Source organism: Anser brachyrhynchus (assembly GCF_964034855.1).
Source record: "Anser brachyrhynchus genome assembly, chromosome: 24".
Classification (NCBI taxonomy): Eukaryota; Metazoa; Chordata; class Aves; order Anseriformes; family Anatidae; genus Anser; species Anser brachyrhynchus.
Genome location: NC_137717.1, coordinates 762,925 through 788,740, shown reverse-complemented (window position 1 = coordinate 788,740; position 25,816 = coordinate 762,925). Strand labels below are relative to the sequence as shown.

The following is a 25,816-nucleotide window of genomic DNA, read 5'->3' as shown; positions in this document are numbered from 1 at the left end:
AACACAGTGAAAGTTTTTATTCCTTTATTGTTAAGTGCTTTCCAGACTTTCCAAACTGGATTGTTCAGTTAAAACCAAAACCACAAAATACTTTCGATCAGAAATCTTCAGTGTCCTGGCTTAGAAAAGGCAAAGGACAACTGTTCTGACCACAAAGGAAAAGCTTGCAAATCCATTTCTGGTTTTGGAAATCTAGAGCTTTGGGGAACTGACTTTTTAAATAAGATTTTAAAGATTAATTTACAAAATGCAATATAACTATGATATGATGCATTGAGATCTGCAGGACGGTGAAGAATCTTCAAACATCTTGAGCTGATGTCTAGGAAGGGGCTTCTTGCGTCCTACAGGCAAAAGAAGACATTATCTACACAAAGCACAGCTCATTCCAGACAAGCCATAAGGACTAATATAATTTGCAATGTCCAGAAGCTGGTAAGTCATAGATAATATCCATTTCTGATCATCCATTAAGAAACTCACATTCTTTGGTAGAGAAGCCAGTCACCAGACCCACTGAGAAATTTACAGGTAAAAATATAAAACCCATCAACCATCACCATTTTGAGTTGTGACAGCTGACCACAACAGCTTCACAGAAAGTGCTTCAGATGTTCGTAGCAACTCCAGACAAACCCACAGAGAAACACATCAGCAAAAGTAAGAGCTATTTTGAATAAAAACCTTATTCAGAAGTTAAACGAGCCAGCTCCAAACACGGGAGACAGCATTTGTTTGGACAGACCTGTGCAAGGAAGTGACATTCCTTACACTAGCACTTTATATACAATATGCAGGTGATTGTCAGGATAAGAAATGGGCATTAACAGTCTACTTAGCCTTGAAGTCACTAGAAAATCTTGTCTCATTTTCTGGATTAGCAATTCACAAGCCTCATTTCAATACATTATCCTTCCATGACATGTCAACTGCTAGGAACGTTTCAGGGGCTTATGCAACATCTTTCTGATGCTTAATTAAAATGAGATTTCTGCAGAATACTCCTAAAGCTTCTACAGTAAGGATTCTGTTGCAAGAAGCTACTTTAGTCTTTTTTGAAGAATGGACTAAGATCAGACAAGTTCTGCACCCAGACCTACACAGGCCTCCCAGACCAGATGCATTTACTAACGATCATGCTTTATTTACCCTGATTCTGGAAGCTTTCAATTTAAGTGAGGACTGAGACACTCACCAGTCTTCCCAGTTTAAGAGGTAGCGGCAACCACACCCACCTTCTGGGCAGCTTCTTTCTTGGCTTGGTGAGCCTGCAACACTGCAACAGCCTCCTCCACCTAAGGGAGACAAGTTACCTTGTGAAACTTCTTTTGACCAAAGGGTCCCACCATCTGCCCCAAAGACAAGAGGCCAACTTACCTTTGACCGGAGGGACTCTGGAGACTCTAGCATGTGCAGCAGCTCTGAGTTGTCAATCTCTAGCAGCATTCCTGTGATCTTCCCTGCAAGACTGGGGTGCATAGCTTGAATCAGAGGGAACAAACGTTCTCCTAGAAAAAAAGGAGTTCAGACAGCAGTTCAATTAAAAAGTTGCTGGTGAAACCCAAGGAGCTTTCCCAAGTACAATGCAATCTGTAAGAACCAGAGTTTCGCTTACCCAGCATCTGTTTCTGCTCCTGAGGAGGGGCAGCAGCCAGCATGGAGGCTGTTAGTGGTTCCTGTCCCTGAACGTGGACTGCGGGCTGAGGTGCCTGTAGAAGAGCAGACAAGGATTCAAAAATAGATGCTATGCTGATTGTTTCACATTTAGAGACAAAATAATACAGCCCCTCCTTCTAAAAAACAATGTCAAGCTGACAGCAGACTTCATTTCACAAACAGAAAAGTTGCCCTTAGGTCTTAAACATGCTTCAAATTCTGATCTCAAGAACTCTTGTCACACGTGAGCACTGTAAATATATTACAAAAACTTTACCAAACACGGAGAGACATATCACAATCGAGAAAAAAACATCCACGCCCACTTTCTGTACAATGCAGTGGAGTATGGGAAAGGCTAACTGCCTTCAAAGCCAAATTCTCATTAAGGTATCAAAGTTGATAAAATGAAGGAGCAAAGCTGAGAAGCACAGAACCAAGAAAAATACCTTACAGCATATCTGAGTAAAAAGTGGCTTACTAGGATGAGACAGATAAATCAACTAAGTTGTCCCTGGCAAAGGTACAACTGCCAGGTTTTAAATTCCAACTTCTGTTGCCTGTCTGGGTTATACAAGTAGCTTGACATTTCTGTAAAACACTTCAGTTGCATGTAAAATCTGTTGGCCTGCAGTTACTTCAGGGACTTCATGACATAGATCCTTGTGTTACCTGCAAAGGCTGTACGGCTGGGTGCGGGCTGCGGACACTTGAGGCGTATTTATAAGGAGGAACCGCTCTGGGAGCGGGGGCAGCTACAGGTGGACGAGGAGCTAAGTTCTGTGCTGCAGTGGCAACACCTGCAAGGGAAGAGAACAGGATTAGAAACACCCAGAGCAATATGCAGCAAGCAAGTTGGGGTGCCTGCTATTAACTGCTGAATTCAAGCCCTGAACTGTACAGTCTAATTACACCACTTTAGAAACTGGCCTCCAAAATGCACTTAGATACTTCAGGAAAGGGCAGTTCTCCCTAAAACTAGACCAGATTCCACATCCTGCATTCAAGATATTTTCTAGTTATTCCTTAGAATAAGTAAATTTGGATGCTCTACTCTGAAAACAATATTCATAACCTGTGGAGCCTTATTTTGAGTGGCAAATGTTGCAGAGTTGTAGAGATGAGCTCCAAGCAAGTGGAAAAGCAACCCATCTGGATTTCCTCTGCTGTGCTGTAGCACCAACTGTCCCCAGACCTGCACTGCACAGCAAGGAATAGGAAAGATTCAGGTGCTGTCTCTGCCCCTTGCTCCAGGTGGCCTTTGGTTATCCGTATCTGACAACCATTTCTGGAAGTAAAAGTCGAGTCTCAACAGTATCCCCCACAGCTGAGGGGACGAGCCGGGGAGGCAGGCACCTTACCAACTCGCTGGGCAGCGGCAGGGAGGCCACGAGAGGCCGGGGCATTGCCAGCAGGGGCCAGATGGCGCAGTGCTGGCCGTGGTCCAGACTGGCGCATGGCATTTGGCATTCCCTGGAAGCCTAATGGAAGAAATACGGGGAAATCCTCAAAACAGAACTGACTGGCGAGTCAGGACAGTCAGCTACAGGAAGCAGGTGGGGGTTGTGCACAGAAAGGAAAGCATGCATTGTTCTTGTTGTGAAGTACAACCAAGAGGGTCATACAACCAAAGCGCTGCTTCCAGCATGCTCACCTTGAGGTCGTCCTCCTTGCTGCCAGCGTGGGTTAGGTCTCATCTGCGTCATTTGGTTGGGTGCATAGTAAGTAGGTCTGCTCTGGGCCTGGAGGGAGACCACACAAGTTTAGAGTGCAGAAGTGAACAACACACATTGTTTACAACGTGTTTTGGCAGTTGTTCCCAGGACTCACTCAATTCACATTAAGACAGCAGGCAGCTGGGAAGTCACAGAATTAACTCCGACTACACTCCTCATTAGGAGTTACTTGCTTACATGCATAAGAAAGGCTCAGTGGGATGACTGCAGCTGAACCATCAAAGGTCCAAGCCAGGTTAAAGATTCGTAACACCGTACTAACTTAACTCAGCTTACCTGGGGCACAGCAGGCATGAAATACCCCCCAGCAGCAGGCTGGAACTGATTAATGATTGTGTTGGCAGGCAAGGCCCTCATCCCAGCAATGCGCTGCATGTACTGATTAGTTAGATGGGCCTTTCGCTCTTCTTTCCTTTGTGCGAGTGCAACATACAATGGCTTTGAGCCCACAATTCGTCCATTCATCTCTGTCACAGCTTTTGTAGCTTCCTCTGGAGAGGAAAAGCAGACAAAGCCAAACCCTTTGCTCCGTCCATCTTCCAGCATCACCTGCAGTAAAGATTAATTGCTAGTGGAGTAACATTACCAAGAACAGCATAAGAATCTGTATTTTCCATCCTAGAGAAACGTCATATCTCAGGAAGGTAGGTGTTGCAGAGGTGTAGAGACAAGTACTCAATGAAAGATCACCTGTCTGGATTTACTCAGCTTTTCTGTAAGCACCATGTGTCCCCAGGCCCACACTGAGCAGCAAGGAATGGGAAAGATCAGGTGCAGCCTCTAAACACAGGTAGGGAAATGCCATCTGATGCTTATCGGGAGTCACCTCAAATGAGCATGCTTGCCATCTCCCACCCCTTTCATTTCAGGAGGGAATACAACAAGTTATCAGTAAAATCCCACTGTGACAAGGAAATCTGTGGATTTACTATTCCATATACTCCTCTGACTGCGATGACCCAGGGATAAACAAACGGCCCTTCAATCCCACATCAGATAACAGTTCCTTCTTCAGCCTTAAAATCCAAGAACTCCAAATACCTTGGCACTTGTTATTGATCCAAAAGGTGAGAACTCCTTCCTCAGTTTTTCATCATCTATAGTGTCGTCTAGGTTTTTAATGTACAGGTTAACTCCCTGGAAGGTAGAGAACAATAAGACACCTATAGTAATGAAGAGAATTTTGAACACACTGACTGTTGGCATCCATCTGTTAAAGGCGTCATTTGTTTAAAAACCTCTTAATTTAGTATAATGTTCCTTTTGCACCACCAAACCCAAGGGCAAAAAATGTTGCAAAGGTGTAGAGACAAGTCCCACTGCGGTGAAAGGGAGCCCGTCTGGATTTCCTCTGCTTTTCTGTTGCATCATGTGTCCCCAGTCCAGCACTATATTGCAAGGAGCAGGAAAGATTCAGATGCAACCTCTGACATGACAATATTGCCATAAATTACAGAGACAACAGCACAGTCAGGCTGTCTCTTTCCATCCTTTGAGGTATCCCCATTGGAAAATGGGGGAGGCTGTGTGACTTCTCACATCCACCTGAATGCTGCCACTGACAGGACTATGCACAGATGTCTCCTTCACCCCCAAATACCAGAGTCACCTTTAAACTTTAACTCCCAGGATATTTTACAGGACAATGACTACTCTGTCAGTTCCTTTTCAGTCTGCCAGTAAATTGCAAACAGTGCTTAAATTCAGAAAAGAGACAGATTATTCACCTGGTACCGGCTGATTCTCTCTTGTTTTAGCTGTTCAAACTTCCGTTTCAGCTCTGCCTGGCGCTCAACCTTCTTCTGTGCTCGCCCTACAAACACCATTTTCCCATTGATATCCTTCCCATTCATTTCTTCTACTGCCTGGACAGAGGGTTCAAAGAAAACTGTCAACTGCTAAAACAAGACAGCAGCTGATCCTGTTAAGAACCTGGCTGCCCAAAGCTCACTTTGTATCTCCCTGCTTGTTAGCCAATAAACCAATCTTGCCATAGCACCTTTACATTGTTCCTGTGTAACACAGACTAATTAAAGATAAACTGAAGTTATCAGGAGAGACCATGCTGACAACCCCACTGTAAGTACTAGACTAACAACAGCAACTTGTGAATTTATCCCCACCCTTCTTGCAGTTAGGGCAGATTTTTAACAAGCATACTGCTTGGATAAGAACTCTCCGAGAACACCCACTCTTTAAGCCCTCTATTGTAATATTTCTTCAACAATTACTGTTATACCACTGTATTCTGTGTGCACCTAGTAAACCGAGAAATGCCAGCTTATTCCTGAATATCAAGGTATTAAAGTGCAGTTTCTAGTCTCCACATCCAGAAGATTACATCCAAGACAGAATTTTTTCTCAACAGGTTTCTGTGGTCAGGCAATTAAGCTCTTCTCTAAAGATACCCAAGCAGCATTAACAACAGTTGGTCATACCTTGTTAGCATCCTCATGCTTTTCAAAGCTTACAAAGCCAAAGCCTTTGGATTTTCCAGTGGGGTCTGTCATCACTTTAACACTCAGAGTCTTACCTGTTACCAAGGGACAGGGTTAGTAAAATATCACATAAGACTCTGTCTAGACTATTAAACTCCACATAATAGCCCTACCCTTCTTCTCTTACTTATCTGCTAGCTAGCCTCTGCCTCCCGTCCAGCATTTGACCCAACTACCACACACATGTTAATTCTTATTCATCAGCCTCAAAGTGACCCAGGCAGGGCTACACAGATGGTAGCAGCACTGTTAAATGAGCATTGGTCATGAAATTCACAGCTTCATTAAAAGTGCTTCTGTATTTACCGTATTTGCTGAAGAGCTCCTTTAGTCTTTCATCATCCATGTCATCCCCAAAGTTTTTAATATAAACATTGGTGAACTCCTTTGCCTTGGCTCCCAGCTCAGCCTCCCGCTCTTTGCGAGACTTGAATCTCCCAACAAATCTGTAGGAAATAATGAAAGTTACAATAAGCGACTTGTTTTCAGGAATGGAAAAGCAATGTGTGATTTGCAGTGAGGAAAAAAAAATGAGTTTGTGGTAGGAATTGGAAATGGGGAGAAGAAAGGGTGCCAGGAGAACAGAAGGACAAACGGGCCGCAGACCAACCAGAAAAATCACCTGTCCTATTGCAGAGAGAAGCAGCCTGTGATGCCCACCCAGCTCTGCAGTGGAGAGAGCACTGGCCACAGAAACCCACCCAGCCCACTAGCAGAGAGGCAGCAAGTCAAGGCTTGGTTAGGAGAACCCACCAGCCCTGTAATGGAGGGGGAGCAGGCCATGGCTTGGGCAGGGTCACTCACCAGCCCTGTAGTGGAGAGGTAGCAGGCCAAGGCTCGGGCCAGGAGAACCAGTGCCTTGTGTGTCCCTGTTAATACCGAGATGCATCACGGTTCATGCGATCGCTGCTGCTGCTGGCTGTGACACTCACACTTTGCGGTCGTTTAGCAGCATGCCGTTCATCTTCTCGATGGCTCTATCTGCAGCATCCTGGGTCTCAAAGTGCACAAATGCGTAGCCCTTAGAGCCATTCTCATCACACACCACCTAGACATGTGGAGGGAAACCAAACTCAGATCTCTGAGCACATACTTTGTCATAGGACGTGATGCCAGCATGTGAAAACAGGTTACTGCCAAGGGTCAAAGCAAGCAGAACATCTGTGTTTCAGACTGGTGCATCTCATGACCGAGCCTGACATAACTCGAGCTATCCCTGACCCTTTGGTCAGCTCTGCCTTCCAGAGGCATCACTCCTCACTTGGCTAAAGGTGTCCCTTCCGCTTCCTACACTGGATGTGTCTGAACACGTCACCAATACAGCAGAATTGGACAAAGTAACCACGTCTCACCTTGCAGGACAAAATATTCCCAAACGCTGAGAATGTGTCATAAAGTGCCTTGTTATCAATGGATTTGTCCAGGTTCTTAATGAAGACATTCCCAACCCCTGACTTCCTCAAGGAGGGGTCCCTCTGAGACCACATGATGCGAATGGGTTTTCCTTTGATCACATCAAAATTCATGGTGTCTAGAGCACGCTCAGCTGCAAGAGAAGTCAAGAACAGGTTTCTCTGGATTGTTAAAGAATAAAGGTTTCCATCCTGTGAGAGATGGTTTTCTCTGAATTATAGTCAGCTCATGGAGACGTTTGGGGCCACCAATTCCAATGACTAGGGTTTGTTTCGTTTGTTTTTAACTTGATGTTTCAAGGGAGGGCTTTGCAACATGTACATAAAAATGTACAGTGACTATAACAGGCTTAATAAACTGTTCCGAACTGACATGACAGTAGTCTTTTAAGTCATGTAGAAATGAATGCCAAAATGCCTGGGCTTCATTCATTAGTTATATTCTTCATTATCATAAAGGTAAATGTATGCACCCAAAATAAGGAAAGGAAATACAGAAAACCCTGGGAAAAAAAGAAGCAGCAAAAATGACCAACTGGCTTGTTTGCTTTTCATGAGCTCTCATCTACCCATGCTTGTTTCTATTAAGAGAAAAGGATCATCTCTCTATCAGGTCAGGGACAGAAAATGCACATGAACACATGGCTGGCTGGGAACAACATGAGTCAGTCCCTACAGCCTACATGGCCAAAAAATGATTCCCCATTTGCTCAATCTGAAAGTGAGTAAGAATGGACAAAACACTGTAAAAGAAGTCCACATAGCCTACGTGATGAGTATGGAAGTGTACAGATAAATTCTAAAACCCCACTGCTGCCATTCTAACCCACACTGAACTGGCCCCCCTCCACAATTCTATTTCTGCTACCTACTGATATATTAAAAGGATCATTACGTACACTCATTAGGATCTTGTTCATAAAATTCAAATGCTTGGGACTCTTCTGTGCAAGGAAACACTCCCAGCATGGAGTGGGCAGAGAATGAAAGACTGTCAGTTCCCAGCATGAGGCAGGGAGAGAGAAGAATATGCATTAAAAATTCAGGAATATTAACAGGGCAGAACCCATTTCCCAGATTTGCTCGGCTCAGTTCTTCCATGCCACCTTCACCCTATGATACTTGCCAATTAGATTTCAGGAGCAACAAATTCCAGGAAAACACCAACTTGAACACCTGCTTTTGTGTGATACTTTGCTAGTGCAAGCAGAGCAACTGTGCAGCGTTTCACAGAGCCACCACCAGGAACCCCAACGGGTCACTGCCTGCAGAAGTCTCCTGCACTCCCTACCCCAGGATCAGTTTGAACTACTGCATGGAAGTTTTAGGAGTTTTTCCACATGCTTCAAAAATATCTTTCTGGTGTTGCTTTTCAAGCTGAAGTGGTGCCACTGCTGTTTTCCCCAGCCCTTCACACACAACCCCAACTGGGAAACAAGTTCTGCTGGGCCTCACTCCTGAAGTAGTCAGGCTTGCAAAAAAAAAAAATAGAAATCATTTTAGGAACAAAACTATACTTGCTAGGACTCTACTAGCTCTATTAGCTAGTCAAAGGTATTTGATTCAATTAACTGCCATGCTGAAATGATTCCTCAGCTGCTACTCTGAATCAATGCAACCCTCCGGTTCTTCCCGCAGCCCACTCCCAGTAGGCACTTCAGCAGGCGACTTGGTCCGGCTTGTCAAATTCGGCAGTGTTTATTTATAGCACAGAGGTCCTCCAGAAGCATGCGTTGGCAAGGGCACAAACTAGTCATAAATACCATTTGCAGCAGAAAGAAAGCTCCTGCTGAAAGGTGACAGGCAGGTGAAGCAGTGGCGAGCAACCAGAGGGAACCGTTCTGCAGCAGGTACTGAGATATAGGCCAGTTATGAACTACACAGACTAGTTATGAACTATATAGACTAATTATGAACTTACTCCCGCTTCTCTCAAGCTTCCTAAGTGCGCACCAGCAGGCACTACTACACCACTCTTTCAGCAGCTTGCAAGTACTCCATGGTATTGTCACACTCTGCTTGAAACACACACATGCTTCTTGTGAGCAGTGCTGTAAGGAAGCCCTGGCGAGATTTCCTGATCTGAAGGAGGCCTGCCATACCCCCAGGTAGAAATGCAATCACATCACACCAGTACCTGAGAAAAGCCATGAAGGATCAGCAGAACGATGCGAGTGACTCAGACTAAACACACCCAGTTCACTTCCTTCATCTGAACACCTTCTCATTTTCCTCTACTTAAGCAGCAAATCTTCACCCACTTCAGTTCCTGTATCTATTTCTCTCCCACAGGTTCCTGTCATCCTTCCAGCAGGCTCAACTGCAACTCACACAACATTGCACACACTTTTAACCCCTTTCAGACTCTTTCCATTCTTCTTCAAGCGCCTTTTGGACAGGAAAAACAAACATACGATCACCCCTTGCAGTTTGCCTTAGGCCTCAAAGCAATCATTCTCACTTACAGGCTCCTCAAGAGCCAAGGCTGCTGTGGCTGAGCAGCACAAAGCATAACCACACGTACACCAGGATTCACCCATCAGAAACTCTGCACAGGGAGTTTTATCCTGCAACGACAGCTGCTCTGCAGACCTCCAGGCTCTTGCTTCTGTCACTAACTAAGAAAGACCTGACAACAATAACAGGGCAAATTTAGCCACTTAAAACTAGCGAGGTTTTGCACAGAACAGACTTGATCCCCATTTCTTTTAACCCCTTGACAGCAGAGTTAGAAGAAAATGCTGTCAGCAATGAAGCATGTACATAACCACTTTTCCCTTTTAACTGCACACCTGTATTCATATTATCCAGGTCTTCCTTATGCTGTTCTCTCCTTGAAGGAAGAAGAGAGGCAACAAGTTTATCTACACTCTTCTACGCCTTTCGTTTTTAGAGACAATTCTCTAATCCCAGCTCTGGGTTCGTTCTTGACTTGGGAAACACGCTGTTTTCTCTGTACTTGCAGAACAGCTTATCTCTACAGCCACACTGAAGTTTCTCTGCTTCATTATCGGAGTTGTCATGTCATAACTGTCAATGTTATGAAACCCTGGAATGCAATTAAATTGCATGAGGAACACATGAGAAAGGAAATTCAGCTTTTCTTCCAAATAAAATGAGTTTCTTTCCCTTTACAGTCAAAAAAATAAATATTAACAACCATGGCTGAGCCTGAACTACCCAGAACTTTGAAGCATTTCCTTCATCTGCCTATTGAAGTATGACAGAATCAGTACTCAGCATTCACTGGCTACTACACCACAGAACTGCAATCAAAGGCAGCAGAGCTCATTTTCACTAAAAAATAACGTCTCTGCAGCAGACTACACCAGCTAGACAATGCATGTCCAAAGAGTAACCCCTTCCAGGGTAAAGTATCACTCCATTAGCCAAGAAAAACAAAGAAAAATGTACGCTCTTAGCCAATTTGGATACAGGAGTTCTGGAAACACAGGATGTTCAGGACGTGACAGTGGTCCCACTTTACCGGGGAGTTCTGGCTGCTACCTGACTTTATGGCCACAGTTTGGTTTCTCTAGTCAGTAAAGGCAGAGTCCTATTTCCCACAAAAAGATTAAGATGTGGTAAATCCTCAGATTTACAAAACGCTCAAAAAATGCCAGTGAAACGCAAGCTACCATATCAACTCCTTTAATATCTACTACCATTTCGAACATACTAACAGCATGCCCACAAGAACTTCCCTAGAAGTTTCCAGTGCACAAATCTTCCTGATTACTTTATATTTTATAGCAGGATATTTTATAGTAGCTTAACAATCACCCATAAATCAGAAGAGTTCCCTGCAGTGCTACAGAACACCGCCTATCTTTTTGTAGGCTGAGTAACATGACGTCCAAATGCATTTTTGCTTATGCATCCCTAGAAGAAAATACAGATTCCTCCTATTCTCCGAGAGCCTTCACACAGACAGTACTGGGTACTGCTACGGTGAAAACAAAAGCCAAAATTCCTGCATTTGACAATAAAGATTCATAAAATGCCTTAGGTTGGAAGGGACCTTAAAGATCATCTACTTCCAACCCCCCTGCCATAGGCAGGGATGAGGTTGTAAAGATTGTATTTTTCACAGCCAAGTCTTGGTTTCAGATAGACCTCAACACACCACCACCACGCTCACCTTCCCAACATGATCTGTTCATGTTCTGCTGCATTACGTTTAGTACAGCAACTGCCTTTTACTCGTAACATGCTGCAGTTTGCCAGGCAAGTTAGGAGTTTTTCCAGAAGAGATCACTTCACAAAGGCAGGAGAGTTTGTCTATTTCTCCTTCGCAATATTAACTCAAAGATTAGGTTTAAGTCGCTTGACCTTGTAAGACCCACCAGTAACAGGACACCAGTTACTCTGTCAAAGTATCACTTGAAGTGCTGGGACTTCCTAAAATGTCTGCTGCCTCACCAGGAGTCCAGAATGACACAACGTCCCTCCGAATTCCTGCCTATCTATTACCACTAAAGATTACTTTGAAATACACGGGAAGGCCAGCTGTCTTCATGTTTGTACGAGGAGAACAACTTCTTGCTAAAGCGAGCATTTCTAACTAGCCACTCTTCCCTTTTAACATCATACCTACACCTACGTTATACAGGTCTTCTCTGCTTTAAGGAAGAGAAGAGAACTTTATACGCTTTCACACACACACACAGCCTGATAGAAATTTCTGAGTTCCTTCATGGATCTATTTTTGCTTCCTGTTAGTTTCTCCTCTTATCCTGCAAAAAAAAAAGAAATCATAGCCTAGACAAAGGCAGGTAAGCCTGGGTTACTGTACCCTTGCTTGCACAGCACAAACATACCAAGCTTGTTTTATAAGACGGAGCCAGAGCAGACAGGTTCACCTGAACAGGAGAGAGGCATATGTACAGGCTCTCAGGTTCTTTCCTTCCTGCTGGGAAGTTTCGAGACAAATACAGAGCTTAACCTGCATAAAAGCAATGTAGAGAGTTCTATGAATGAGTTCTTATGCACTGGGTTGCGGACAGTTTTGGTTTTTGTTTTCAATCAGCCTGGCAAGAGAAAAAATCAGAAAAGCTCAGTCATATCAGTCAGTATCCCAAGGAAAGGATGTGCAGAAGGCACTCTGAATCAGGGAAGAGGATGGAAGTGAGGATGGCACACAGTCACAACCAGATTACATAAAATCATACTCCATATTCCAGCCAAGAGCACAATCCCACAGGCTCTACTTGCTTGCAGGAGCACAGTTTTGTGACAAAACTGGTTTTCTACACATTACGAAGACTTTGATCCAAAGTCTATTTCTTACCCTGCGTAACAGACTGCTGGCTGCTCTTTGCAAAACTGTAGAACAGGACGACCAGCTGGAACCTACAGGAGAGTTCACCTGCTGTTGAAGTCTGTGCTTTTATGAATTGATGCTGAATTAAAGGGAAGAGTGCACCTTATCTATCCTGTAGATGCCTATATATAGACACTGCTAAATCACAGCACACAGCAGTAAACCTGCACCAGTCAACAAGCAAATGCTCTAAAAATGAGGGCAGAAAATGCTGACCCACTTTTCTTCCAGAAAAGACGTGCTCCAAAATGACCTTTTCTGTCCCTTCTTTCACATTTCTGCTGCTATAGTGCTGGAATACCTACTTGAGCAGGTCCCAAATTAAAGTATTAAGAAAGAATCTGACCAGAGCAAACCAACATGGATTCTGTAGATGAGACAGAGGTTTTCACACGCTGCACAATGCATCTTCTTTCCCATCAATACAGGAATATCACTTCAGACTGGAAGACCCATCCGGGTGCTTGCACAAATACAGCAACACAGAGTCCATCAGATCTCTCCAGTATTAAGTCATAGTGGGTAGACAGCCAGAGGCTCAGTCAAACTGAACATCTGACCAGGGCTGATTACTTTCACATTTTATTGCCAGGACTGACTGCATGAAGTCCCACGTAAATAGCCTAAACCTACACCAGAACAGAGGCACATGGTAGAGATTATCCTCTTATATGCACTGCAATAAACCCAAGTCTCGAAAGTTTAATTTCAGTAACAGAGAAACAGTTCTATTAACCAGAGATGTCACCGAGATGTGCATTTGCGAAGTATTTTGGAGACGCCAAGCAATAAAAAATATTTGAACTCCCCAAGCACTAGCTTATCCCGTAACTGCAACACTGGTGGGAGCTACACGGCAGAACACACGAACAGCAGGGTGCGTTAATGGGAAAGAGTGAGGAAAAGTGAAGGCGGCGGCCGTGGCTGTGGCCCTACGTGTCACTTACCGTCGGCGGGCTGCTGGAAGTTGACGTAGGCGTACCCGAGGGAGCGGCGGGTGATCATGTCCCTGCAGACCCGGATGGAGAGCACAGGCCCGGCAGGGCTGAACTTCTCGTAGAGCATGGCCTCGGTGACATCGGGGTGCAGGTCACCCACGTAGAGCGACGCCATCGGGTAGCTGCTGGCCGCCGCCGCCGCGTTCATCGTCCCCGCACGTGCTCCCGGCAGCCGCGGGGGTTATTCTGGGGTTTCTTTAAGTAAAGCTTTCGGTAAATATTTAAACGGGGTGGGGGGAGAAATACAGAACCCAACTTAAAAGCCTCACTAAAGGGGTCCTGGGGGGGGCCAGGCCCCGCACCGAGTCCCACCAGAGACGGGGCAGCCTCACAGAACAAGCCCCCGCTCCCCAGCCCAGAGCTGGTTCTATTGGGTTTGCTGGGGTTTTAGAAAAAAATATATATATATTATATACTTATTATATATAATCACCGTTTCCCAAAGATACCTTTATAGGAACCAACCTCCTGCACTCAAACCGTCCCCGCTAGGCTCACGGACGTTGCACCACAGCGCAGGCCGCTCCGCGCGGGGCAGCAGCCCCGGGGGGGCTCCGCGCCGGGGCCGGGACCGGGACCGGGCCGCAGCCGCGCTCGCCCCGCGCCCCCCCCGCCCCCTCCCCGGTCGGCGCCGGGCCCGACCCCACTCACGCGCTGCGGCCCCGGCGAGCAAAGAGGCGGCGGCGGGCGGCGGGCGGCCCTTTATAGCCGCCGCCGCGGCGAGACGGGGCCCCGAGCGGCCGCCAGGGGGAGGCGGCGGCGGGCCCGGCCCGGAGGGAGCGACCCCCGCCGCCCGCTGCAGCGACCCCAGCGGGGGGGAGGACCGGGGCCTGCTCCGCCATTTCGGGGCCTCCGCGGCTCCCCGTCCCCATCCCCGTCCCCATCCCCTCAGGGCGGCCCCATCCCACACGAGCCCCGCAGAGCGGGGCTGGCACCCTGTGAGGAGGAGGGAGAGCACAGGGGGCACCGGCCGAGCGAGGCGCCCCTCCTGAACAGTTTTTGGTCGCTGCTCCCAGCTGTGTTTTTTGAGGTGTCACCGGCAGCTGGAGTTGTTCCCACAGTGATCTGCCTCCTCCCGTTCGGAGCACAATTTTTCCTCGAATAAACGCGAGTTCCTGCGGCAGCCCCGGCACCGCGCCAGCTCTTGTCATGTGCTGGCCTGGAGCGGGACCAAGGGTCCTCAGCATCTCCCCTGGGAGCGAGCGGCCGGGCCCCCTTCCAGCTGGGACAAGAGGGGGATTCACCCCCCTCTGCCGCCCCACAGCGCCCGGAGAGCCGCAGTTACCTGCTCCCAGCATCTTCAGCAGAGCGTGAGCACAGGGCAGCACAGGACCCAGTGATTCATCGGTGACCTTCGGGCACCAGCACCATGCTGTTAAGAAGGGGGACTAAGGCAGTTTGCAGAGCCTGGTAGCTGATCTGCTGTGACTTCAGTTCTACGTCACGTTGCCTTTAATTTGCTTTAAAAGCGGGATACGATTTTATCATAGAAATGGGCTATGATACCTATCCCTTCATTACAGTGGAATAATTGAGAGTAGTACAATAAAAGGTAACAACAGCAAAGCAGCAGAAATAATCCCCATTTTGCAATATTTTCAGCCCAGGTTATTTCTTCCTCCTGAGCTCATCATCTTCCTCCCGACAGCTGCTGGTGCTGGGAGGCCGCAGTGGCGCTGCAGCTCCTGGGCTGGGAGGCCACGGGCTGAGCCGGGCGTCCCGCGGCTCCTGCCTTGACACATTAAGTCAAAACTCGACAGAGCTCAAAGAACGATTCCACAGAAATGCTCCCTTTGGCTGGAAGCAGCCGCTGTGGCTGTGCTGGGAGCTGTGTTTGGCAGAGCTGTGGTTATTGACGTTCGTGACCCCTCGCGGGGCTCGGTGCGGACAGCCGCTGCCCTGCGTGCTCCTCGGCCCTTCTCAGGTCCTTCCCTCGGGCGCTGCCCCAAACCACCTCGGGGACGCCTCGGTGCATGCCAGGGATGCTGGAGATCCCCCCGGTTCGCCCTCTCAAGGCCTCCAGCAGGTCCTGGAGCAAAAGTTACAACTGTTAAAAGTCTTCATCCCTCCAGCCTGCTCCCATCGACCACACTGGCGTGATCCCACCCTGCGGCCGCGTGGCTGAGCGGTGCCTCGGTCACCGGTGGTCATCACAAAAGACATTAAAAGACATCTTTTTTTTTTTTTTTTTTTTTTTTTTTCCCCACCAAGGATGGCGAGTTTTGAACCAGTCGCTGCCCCTGGCTTGGGATTTCTCCCAGCTTCGGGAAATTACCAGCAGAGGGCAGGCCGGGACCGCTCCGCAAGCCGAAAAACGCAGCCGCGCCGGGCGGGGAGCGCCTTTCCCCCGGGGCAGAACGAGAGCGGGGCCCGTGCCCGGGCAGGGCAGCCCCGGGAGCAGCCCACGAGGAGGCACCTGCCGCCGAGCCCCGGCCCCAGCCCCAGCCCCAGCCCCGGGAGCGGCGAGGGGCGCTCAGCACCCGCAGCCCCGGTGCCGAGCCCCGGTGCCGAGCGCCGAGCGCAGCCCACGCGTTCCCATAGGCCTCCTCACCGTGGTTTTTGCCTGAAGAATGAGGATGGAGAGAGCGCTCGGAGAGTTCGGGGATTTCCCCTACAGGGTAGATCAAAAGTTGCCCGGCTGTGTTACAGGAGACGTTCAGGCTAAGGAAAACCCTGGGAAAAAAAGCGAAGATGCGGTCCCGGGCTGCTGCTGTAATCACCACGTCGCTGTGGGGAGAAAACCCCACGGGCCTGAACCGATGCCCTCCCACCGGCTCCGGCTCCCGTTTGATCAGCAGAGATCAGGAAGTGGTTTTCTCACTGTCTCTGTTTTGTTTTACCACTGCAGCCCGCGGGGCTGGTTTGTATGCCTGCCTCCCACAGAGGGCAATTTGGTTCCTCTCCGGCTGAGGCCACACCAGAGCCCCGAGCTCCCGCCGCCGCCTCCAGCCGGGTCGGGGCAGCCGGTGTCAATAGCCCCATTATTGCTCGGGAAGCCTCTGTCCGCTTGCAGACGGATGCTGCGTTACTCCATCGCAGCTGCAGTTGCTCCCTTCCAGCAATTCCCAGCGCAGCACTTAAGGCAGGGATTTATGGGCGGTTTTGAAAGGCATTTTGGAGCGAGAAGGAGTTATGGGAAAGGAAGTTGAATTCCCACCATTCCCCAGAAAATTCTCCCAGCATCGTTCTCGACCAGGATCGTTTACTGGGCCTTTCCTCAGAACAGAGGCGAGCTCTCAGCTGTGGCTTTGTCCAAAGCGTTTCCCAACAGCCAGAAGCAGCGGGGATTATTCTGGTCCTGCCTGCAAAGGGTCAGGAGACAGAGGCCAGCCCTCGGAGTCTGGCTGCAAGGCTCTGCTGGACCCGTCTGGTTCCCCGGCATTTTTATGGATGCTGGGAGCTAAATGAACTGATCTGCTCCCAGGCCACAGGTTATTGCCAATCTCAGGGCAAGCGCTGCCGAGTACCCCGCTGATTTCAACTCGTGTAGTGGTTTGCAATGTAAAAAGTCATGGGACCAGTCACAGTGAGTGGCAGCTATAAAACAACCAGTGGGGCTGTTACTGTAAAGCTAAATCTTGCCCTTTTTCAGCCTTCTAGGGGAGCAAAAGCTTACCTGCTGCAAGCTAGCGCTCATCCAGGCAGGCCCGCTTGGCAGGACAGCTGCACACCAACACATTTCACAACGAGGATACGGGTTTGAAAGACTTTTATTTGACACCTTTGCTGGGTGCCGCAGCGTGTGAATCTAACAGCTCTGCACAGTGTGGAGCGAGGCCGGGCTACTTGCTGTGAGCTCTAGCACGCCGGCCAGCCGCAGGAACAGCCGGGGCCCGCGGGACCTCCACCGGCTCTGCTGAAGGGGAATGCTTGTTCCTGGCCGCGCTGGCACTTTGGGACGAGGTGAGGAGAAGTAGCGGAGGCATTTCTGTGTGTTAAGTGCGATGACATTCATCAAAACACCTGGGAGGGACTGACTTTCACAACAATAGCGGGTACACACATCGACATGCACACGGCAGATACGATCTGCAGGAACGTAACCACCAGCTCGCCCGCGCGGTCTGACCGGCTGCGCCTTCGACCTGAGGCACAGGGAGTCTCTGCCGTTCGAGAGAGCGCTTCTCCCTCCTTTTGTACCTCTTTGCGCTGACCTCCCCAGGCTTTTCTCTTTTCTTGTCACAGCGCTGCAGAGGCGGGTGAGACTCCTCGGGGTGGGCACTGTTTTGCATGTCTGTCCCGGCGAGCGAAGGCACGGAGCCAGGGCACGGGGCCGCTCAGGTCGGACAAGGAGGACAAGCATGGAGGGACCCCCCAACCACCATCGGGACCAGGGAGGCGGCACAGGAGCAGGGCAGCTCGAGAGCTTCACGTCTCTGTTCCTTCCTGCCCGAAGGAGAGGGGATGGGAGGACAGCCCGAGGAGCCGCAGCATTTGCTGCATCAGATGTCTTGGGGCATGAGACAAGGCGGAACAAAGCTCTCGGGAGCCAGACAAGTGCAGACCCAGGGCTTGCCGAGGTCTGCGCCGCAGCATCCCCAGGTTTTGGTCCTGGCCCGGGGAAAGGGATGCGCAATGCAAGACCAAAACACAGTGCTGAAGAAAGAAAACAGACATTGTGGGAGGAGAGGGCAAGGATGTAGGGCTAAGAGAAAACGGGGGGGAGGCACTTCAAAGGCAGGCAGGGTCGACCCGCTCCCCCCGCTGCAGTCTCATGCTCAGCAGGGGATGGAGGCAAGGCAGCTCCGGCGGGGAGAGTGGCAGAGGGAAGTGCTTTTCTTCTCACTTTGGCGTCAGAGCCTTCCCCTGGATCGCAGGCGTCCCTTTGAAACCCTGCACCTCACCTCTTCGCACCTGGGTGCGGAGTGAGGGATCCTGGAGCCCCATGCTGGCAGCATTCGGCCAGGCCCTGGGAACCAGCGCTGCCTGGCCCCTGCCCTACACCAAGGGCACGCGAGCAGGAGCAGCTGGGAGGGCAGCGAGGAAACGGGGAGCTCAGCCAGCCCCGTGGGGTGCCAGCAGCGCCTGTCCCCCCACACCAAAACCAGGTGCTGTGGCCGGGGACACGTCGTGGGGTAGTGGCACGAGCAGGGCTCCGTGGGAGCTCCCAGTCCCGGAGGAAGCAAGGCTGTGCTTCGAGGCTGGCTCTTTTCCAAAGGAGGGCAGTGCCCGGCTCCACAGAGGGGTTTGCAGGAGAAGGGATCTGGCCACGGTCTGCGGTGCCCCCTCCATCGCAGCCGGGAGCACAGCCACGTGCAGACAAGTGCGTGGGAGCAGATGGGATTTACGTTTGTGGGCGCTGTGAGTGAGAGGACGAGCGGTGGCGAGGAAGGCGGTGCGAGGAGGGAGGCAGGGGAGAGTAAAGAGAATTTTCTTTATGGGTCCTTGGCTTCTGCAAAGCAGGAGATGCCTTGTCAGCTGGGTTTGTTCTCAGGCCTGCAGGCAGTGAGTGCTGAAGAATTCCCGTCTCCAAAGCAGGGAGATCAGAAAGCCCCAATCTCCGTCGCCCAGGAGCGGCAGATCCTGGATGTCCCCACCCTGATCCCGGGTCCCTGCACGGCGGCGCCCAAGGCCCCAGGCGCTGCGTAAGCCGGCGGAACGGGGACGCCGGCGGAGGCTGGTGAGAAGAGGAAGGTGGCGATCTGGCTGCCCTTGGACGAGCCCTCTCTCAGCATGCCCGTCGGCGACGGCATCCTGGGCACGGCCGCTACGGCTGCGGAGGAGCCAGCGCCGCGGGCCCTGCGGCTGGAAGAGGCCATCCTGCCGGCCAGGAAGCTCCGGCGGGACGGCAGCATGTCGCCGGGGACGCGGCGAAGGGGAGCCGGCCTGACGGCAGGGCTCGGGTAAGCCAGGGAGGACGCAGTCACTACAAGCGGAGCGGGAGCGGCCTCCCGCCGGGGGACCTGCACGGGGCCGGCGGCGCCGTGGAGGAAGGACCAGGGCCACGTCTGGATGGGCAGCAGGGAGGTGGCCACCGGCGACGGCTCCATTTCAGCCACGTAATTATTCAGGTGGGAGAGGAGTCGCAGCCGGATGGGATCGGCGGTGTTTTGTCCCTCCAGGATGCCCAGGTACCTGACAACTTCAGTGAGGCACTCGCGGAAGCCGATGCTCCTGTAATCGACAGCCAGAGCTCGAGCGTCTAAGAAGCCTGCAGGGAGAGGACACGGGTGACAGTAAGTCCAAGCAGCGTGCAGGAATGTGCCTTGGTTTCACTACCCTCTCTAATGCACTGTGTATTTCACTTGAGGCACTTTGCTGCCGGGTGATATTACTGAAGCAGATAGCCAAGTGGGTGTCCGAAAGGACTGGACGTTTGCATGCGTGAGAACAGCATCCGCAGTTATCTCGTCGGGGTAAAACTGCCAGGGTCATGAAGCCTCTTACTCCAGCACGTGAGATGAGTAAGAGGTTTCATTAGCCATGCTCAGGAAGGAAGAATTTTTTTCTTTTGGGCTCTATCAGTTATTGCTGCTGGAAACATGCCCGCAGGCTGGATGTGCGCTGGGTGCCTCTTTCAGAGGGCCCCCCCAGGCCTGACAGAGCAGCAGACGCGTGCCTCCTCGCGCACAACTCAGCACCACTTTCCTCTGCCTGGGTCCCAGTCTTGGACTCAGTTCTTTACGCTTCATTTAAACTGATGTCCAGCTGCAGGACACAGGACTGCGACAGAACCAGGACTACCGAGATAAAGCTCCAAGCCACGAAAATAAAAAAAATTAAAAAAGATAAAATGCAAACAACAGCTGATTTTTAGGCTTCTGCTCCCTACTTGTAGCTTCATGAGGCAGTAAGCAATAAAGCAGAGAATGTCACAGCACGGCAAAGCGCTGGACCACTTTGCTTGACGGGGTCTCTCGGGACAATACGGCCCTTTGTTGCAGTGCAGTCAAACTGAATATCTAAACAAATGTTCCAGACCAAGTTACTGCTCTGAACCAAAGCCTGGATGCCAGCAATGTCTCCGGCAAGCCAAAAGTGGGTGGTAAGCAAGCCAGAGGCTTCTTTACTGGAGCTGTGATCTCCATCCTGTTAACTGGAACAGGACAGAGGGGCTGTACAGAGGTCTCGGTACAAATGAGACCTTTGTTGAATTTTGCACAGGCTCCCTCTCTCTTCTTGTAACAACCAAGAGACAAAAAAAAAAAAAAAAAAAAGAACCGAAAGGGACAGAAAGGAAAAAAAGCCTTGTTTATTTGCAGAGTCCCCATGCAGAATTCAGCCCCTGCAGGAAATGTATCCCAAGGAGGAGGCACAGACTTTAATACAGTTTTTTTGGAAGCAGGCTCTGTTTCTGGGGAGGACTTAAACGTGTCTCTGTCCAGGCAGCTCTTAGTGGGGTGAGCAACAACGGCAGCAGCACCGTCCCCGGGGGTCTGTGGGGTGCGCCATCCGCTCTGCCAAAGCGTGCCTGTGGGATGCTGACCCGCATCTTCCAGACAAGAAAAACAGCAGGGCGGGAAGCGTTCATCTGCCCCCCGGGAAAAATATCTCCCTCGGGAAGGAGGCAAGGCTGCATTTGTTCTGGTGCTGGCTGGTGCCAGCAAGACACAGCAGCACCAAGACATTCCTTGCTGTTGGGGAATTTTCCGGGATGTCACCTTCACCTCCCCTACACACTTGTAGGAGCAGTTCTTACCCGTTCCTCCAGTGGCATGAAGCATTTTTAAGTGATCTACTGTCATTTGTAGAATTTCTGCCTTCTCCAGCTTGGAAGAGCCCTGTGTGTTGGGGAAAAAGAAACGAGCAGTTCTTCATTTTGTGGTCAGGGCTCCATGCCTCTCACAAGCTGGGTTTTGCCCAGCGTCCTCCTCCTCAGCACCTTCCTGAAGCCCCGGAGCGCTCAGACGCCCAGATCTGGGCAGTGGCTCAGGTTTTTTAATCAAGTGAGGAGAAAATGGAGTGCCTTCCCATGATCGCCCAATGCAAATCGAAAATCCCCATTTCTGTGCCTCTTCATAGCTGTGAAACGCTGCCCGGATTGAATTTATCCTCCCTAGAGCTCCTGAATATCATTAGTGCATTTGTTAATACTGCTCTACCACCCAGTTCCACCACCTGCTCACTCCCTGAAGGGAGGATGACAAGGGAAACACAGCAGTGCTCCGAGGGCCCTGCCCTCGCCCGGCTCGGCACACACCTGCTTCTCGAAGGCGGTGGGCACCAGGCGCCGCAGCTCCGACAGGCTGCTGTTGATGCGGTCGCGGCGCCGCTTCTCGATGATCTGCGGGAGATTTCCGAGCAGGGAGAGGAAACCACGGTCACTCAGGGCACATCGCACAGGTCTAAGCGCGCGCTAGGAGCTACAGCGGGTTGAGGGAGGCACCTTGAGGAGGGCCACATAAGTAAATGTGCCGGGTGGAAAAGCCGGGCAAAGCCTTGGCTGGCTGGTGCAGTAGCACCGGGTGAAACCTCCCTCCTTCCTCAGCGCCTGCGGGTTCCCTGTGGAGGTCTGGCCTCAAAGCTGAGGGGGAGCGTCCCGCAGGGGCCGGCGCAGAGCTCTGCAGCCTCGCCACGTCCCCAGGGCGAGGACGAGGACACGAGGACGTGCCAGCAGCGCCGCGCACCGAGCCGAGCCTGCAGCGGGGAGGCGCAGTGCAGCCACCCCGGCCCTGGTAAACGGGACTCACCCCTCTGCGCTTCTTCCTGGCCTGTATCTGAGACGTCGTAGTGGGAGACACGGACCTGGACACATGGCTGCAAAGGAAGAAGAGGGAAGAGTTCCTTGCGCTAGCTGGAGAGAAACCTTGGTTGCACATATGCTTTACACACTTTTGCCATCTGCAGTTTTCCCCCCGGAATAATGTTTTCTGTGGTTCCCATCTCATTTTTACCCACAACACAGAGCTCAGGAATTAAGGACAGGGAGCCAAGCACAGTTCGAATCCCACTCTCCCCCCTGGGAGTCTCCCCCCAGCCCGGGACCGATTTCTGCACCAGACTGCCCATCTGCTACCAGGCACACAGCTCCTTCAACCTCAGCCCATGCCGGTGTCTCTGAGAGGCTGGAAAAGCAGCGATCCCAGCCCCGGAGTCACGGCCTCTTGTCTCCACGCGCAAACCTCCCGGCCTCGTGTCTGAGCCTGCCCTGTCTGCAGGGCTACGCGTCTCGGAGCCGCGATAGCGCGAGCAGGCACCTGAGCTCCCACCCAGGCGGCAGCTGGGGGCTGCTCGGGGCAAGGCTCGCGGCGGCGCTGATGTGGTTTCTGAGGGCTTCCCGGGGAGCCGGTTTACACCGCGCCGGTCCTGGGGTGGGCTGCGGCGTCCCGACGGCACGGACGCCCCGAGCCAGAGGGAAAGGATCCTGGCGGCAGCGGGGGGAAGCCAGCAGGAGGTGACGGGACAGAGACCTGGCCCGTGGCCACGGGGACTGGCTCTGGCTCAGGGGCAGGCTGCAAAGGGCCCCACAAACCGTCCTGCGCCTGCTGGGTGCCAGTGAGGCTGAAGCCACCAAGGGTCACCAAGAGAGCCCCATGCAGGGACGCTAAGGGACAGCCAGGCAACAGCCCACAGCCCCGACCCGACGTACAGGGCTGGGAAGGGACGCTCGGGTTCACCCCGCCAAGTCCGAGTAGCTTTCGGTTTGTGAAGCATTTTAACCGCAGTCTGCTAAGGATGTTTCTGCAGAGACAGTGCTGCTTGCACAGCAAGCCAAGAACTAGACCGAACTCAGCCTATTAAAAATACATTTTGTTGGGCCCAAGCGAGGTGCTTTCAGAAGTGGTTTTGCACCATCAGACCAAGCAACACGCTCTGCACCCTGCTCCGCTCATCTCCGTGCATCTCCCCGTTCCAACGTCTGCTGGGTGGGCTTTCTCTGGGCAGAGGTGCTGGCTGGCTTCGCAAGCACCAACATGCGCTGCCCGTGCACATAAAGGCACACACGATGAGCACGTATGAGGTGGGAACGGGCCCTGCACAGACGCTGCGACACGTGCAGGGGGTACTGAATTCACCCGGCAGCGCAGGAATGCAGAGCGTGCACTCAAGGAGTCCGCAGCAGTGAATTTTGAAACCCTCTTTGCAGAGCTGTCCGAACGTGTTACTCATTGTGAACTGCAGTTCCAGATGTGGAATTAGCAGACCTCACTTACTGCGAAATATATTTTTAAAATATGTTTGACTGACAGATGTGAACCAGAGAAGATACTGTAACTAAGTTCTCTGATGGTTAAAACTTCTGCCTTGCTCCTTGTTTGGTTTTGTAATTTACAGCACTGTTCTTTTGACTGCTTATTTGAAAAAAAAAAGAAAAGAAAAAAAAACACACACAACCCAAGCAGTATCTTGCACTTCTGCAGTGACCCCGGAGCCTAAACTCGCTGCACGCACAGTGAACCATGGCTCACACCCGCAGTGACTCATCCCCGTTTTACGGGGAACTGGTTTGCCCAAACCACACAAGCGATCGGAGATGGAGCTGGGAACCCCATCCAGACGCCGACTCCCTCCCTCGGCCCTAATCGCCAGACCTCCCTCCCCACCTGGAAATGTTTCATTTTGCCTGATCCTCGCGTCCCACGCAGGGCTGCATCGCTCTGCGCGCAGACCCAGCAGGGCAGGAGTGGTTCTTTCTGCCATGCGTTTGCGTGACATGAGCCACAATGCAAACGTATACAAATACCACCACATTGCAGCGCTGCCTGCTTCTAAGGCTGACTTGAGAAGATGAACAGATGAGCAGCAACAGAGAGAGATCAAAAATTCACTGTTACTGCTCACTGAAATAAAACATTACAACAATTCCTCTGTTTTGCCCATCGGGGTACTACAGACTCAGGGTGCCGCAGCGATGAGGAGCGATGGGATGTATTGCATGTGCACCAGGAAGGCAGGTTAAATATTGATGCACTCAGAAACTGTGCGAGGGGTCAGTGAACTCGCGCCGGGTACGGGTGTCAGGCGCGCCCGACTCTGCCTGGGATCGAATCGGTACGAGTGAGTTCGGTCCCTTGAGAACCTGGGCTTGGCACCGGGCAGGGCGACTCCTCTGCCAGGGACAGCGGGCAGCAGAGGGGAATTAATTTATCCGGAGCCTTGCTGGACGCGGCGGGGGGCACTTGGCTACTGAAACAAGAGTTCAGAAGCAGCTGAATTTTGGACGGGGACAAGTGACCGAGCCCTTCCTTCGTCCCGGCCAGGGACAGAGGGCGGCAGCTCGGGGGGCGGCGGGGCCGGTGCCCGCGGGGAGCCCCGCTCAAGGGGCGAGGGGAACCGGGCACCCCCGGCGAAGGGGCGCCAGGAACCGGGCACCCCCCCGGCCCCGTCCAGCGGCCCCGAGCCGCAGCCGGCGCGTTAGGACGGCACCAGCCGGGGAAGGGCTCCCAGCGCGAAGCCGCCCCCGCTGCCTCCACGTCCCCCGGGCGCCCTCGGGTCCCCGTGCGGCGCTGGGGGCCCGGCCCAGCCGGGGGCTCCCCCCGCCGGGCGGCAGCGGCGTCTCTGCGGGCGCCCCCCGGCCGAGCCCGAGCCCGAGCCCCGGCCCCGGCGGCTCGATGCCCCCCGGTCCCCCCGGCCGGGCCCCGGCGCCCCCCGGGGCAGCCCCCACCTGTACTCCTCCTCCTTGCCCACGTCGATGGTGCCGTCCGACTCCGTGTCCGAGGAGCTCTCCTCGCACAGCCGCTTCATCCTGGCCCGGCGGCCCCGAGGGGCTGGGGGTGGCGGCGGGGGCTCGGCTCGGCTCTGCCCGGCCCGGCTCTGCTCTGCCCGGCGGCCCCACGCGTGTCCCGGAGCCCGCGTGGCAGCGCCGTCCCGGTGCGGGCTGCGCCGAGCGGCTCCCCCGGTGCGTGCCGGGCTCGGGGCGGCTCCTCCCCTGCGCTCTGCCTCTCACACCCCCGGCTCTGCCTCGCTCTGCTGCCGGCACGTCCCCAGCCTCCTGGTTAATGGGTTAATGAGACATCTCCCAGGAGTGACGGATTACGCGGCCGCGCCGGCGCTCCCAGGTTCCCAGGCCCCCCCGCCCCCCCCCGCTCGCCGCTCGCCCTCCGGAGCCTTCCTGTAAAAGGCCCGGGCTGTGTGAACCGCCCCGCGGCCCCCTCTGCCCGCCGCCCCCCTCCCCACGGCCCCCCTTCCACCCGCCGCACGTTGGCCTCAGCCCCAGTTTAAAGGGACCAGTGACCTCACTGGCAACAGAAAACCGTGGGAAAGAGATGGGACTGATAAAGCCCGGAGTTGTTTCAGGGAAAAATCAACATCC

At 52.1% G+C, this 25,816-nt stretch overlaps 2 protein-coding genes across 10 annotated transcripts; both read right to left on the bottom strand.

Annotated features, from left to right (window-relative positions):
• Positions 1–7: 7 nt before the first annotated feature.
• On the bottom strand, positions 8–14,402 carry PABPC4 (poly(A) binding protein cytoplasmic 4). 9 transcript variants are annotated; one of them, XM_080567035.1, is made up of 16 exons: positions 14,275–14,402; positions 13,573–13,818; positions 7,243–7,436; positions 6,823–6,938; positions 6,197–6,336; positions 5,831–5,925; positions 5,120–5,257; positions 4,434–4,529; positions 3,669–3,941; positions 3,311–3,398; positions 3,018–3,137; positions 2,329–2,456; positions 1,616–1,709; positions 1,378–1,508; positions 1,196–1,295; positions 8–344 (listed from the first exon to the last, which is right to left on the bottom strand). In XM_080567035.1, the coding sequence occupies exons 2-15, from the start codon at positions 13,769–13,771 to the stop codon at positions 1,209–1,211; spliced, it is 1,899 nt and encodes a 632-aa protein (XP_080423161.1). In that variant the 5' UTR covers positions 13,772–13,818; positions 14,275–14,402; the 3' UTR covers positions 8–344; positions 1,196–1,208. The 9 variants fall into 9 exon arrangements, with proteins under 9 accessions (XP_080423161.1, XP_080423159.1, XP_080423158.1 ...); XM_080567033.1 differs by lacking the exon at positions 14,275–14,402 and adding an exon at positions 8,202–12,247 and having other exon boundaries at positions 13,573–13,710; XM_080567032.1 differs by lacking the exon at positions 14,275–14,402 and adding exons at positions 8,202–12,038; positions 12,123–12,247 and having other exon boundaries at positions 8–1,295; positions 13,573–13,710.
• A 2,913-nt stretch (positions 14,403–17,315) lies between these two features.
• Positions 17,316–25,591, bottom strand: HEYL (hes related family bHLH transcription factor with YRPW motif like). The gene is made up of 5 exons (XM_080567042.1): positions 25,169–25,591; positions 22,254–22,320; positions 21,764–21,847; positions 21,263–21,344; positions 17,316–19,774 (listed from the first exon to the last, which is right to left on the bottom strand). Exons 1-5 carry the CDS (start codon positions 25,246–25,248, stop codon positions 19,107–19,109), a joined length of 981 nt encoding a protein of 326 aa, XP_080423168.1. The 5' UTR covers positions 25,249–25,591; the 3' UTR covers positions 17,316–19,106.
• Between the last annotated feature and the right edge of the window lie 225 nt (positions 25,592–25,816).

What these genes read in the sequence shown, in the direction of transcription:
- PABPC4 (XM_080567031.1), bottom strand. Translation starts at nt 8,403, where the DNA reads ATGGAAGAACTGAGCCGAGCAAATCTGGGAAATGGGTTCTGCCCTGTT. An exon ending in GGAATATTTTGTCCTGCAAG is followed by an intron (nt 6,939 to 7,242) that starts GTGAGACGTGGT and finishes CCACATGTCTAG; the next exon opens with GTGGTGTGTGATGAGAATGG. An exon ending in GCAAGGAGGACGACCTCAAG is followed by an intron (nt 3,138 to 3,310) that starts GTGAGCATGCTG and finishes TTCTTCCATTAG; the next exon opens with GCTTCCAGGGAATGCCAAAT.
- HEYL (XM_080567042.1), bottom strand. Translation starts at nt 25,248, where the DNA reads ATGAAGCGGCTGTGCGAGGAGAGCTCCTCGGACACGGAGTCGGACGGC. An exon ending in CCACCGCCTTCGAGAAGCAG is followed by an intron (nt 21,345 to 21,763) that starts GTGTGTGCCGAG and finishes CCCAACACACAG; the next exon opens with GGCTCTTCCAAGCTGGAGAA. An exon ending in TCATGCCACTGGAGGAACGG is followed by an intron (nt 19,775 to 21,262) that starts GTAAGAACTGCT and finishes CTCTCCCTGCAG; the next exon opens with GCTTCTTAGACGCTCGAGCT.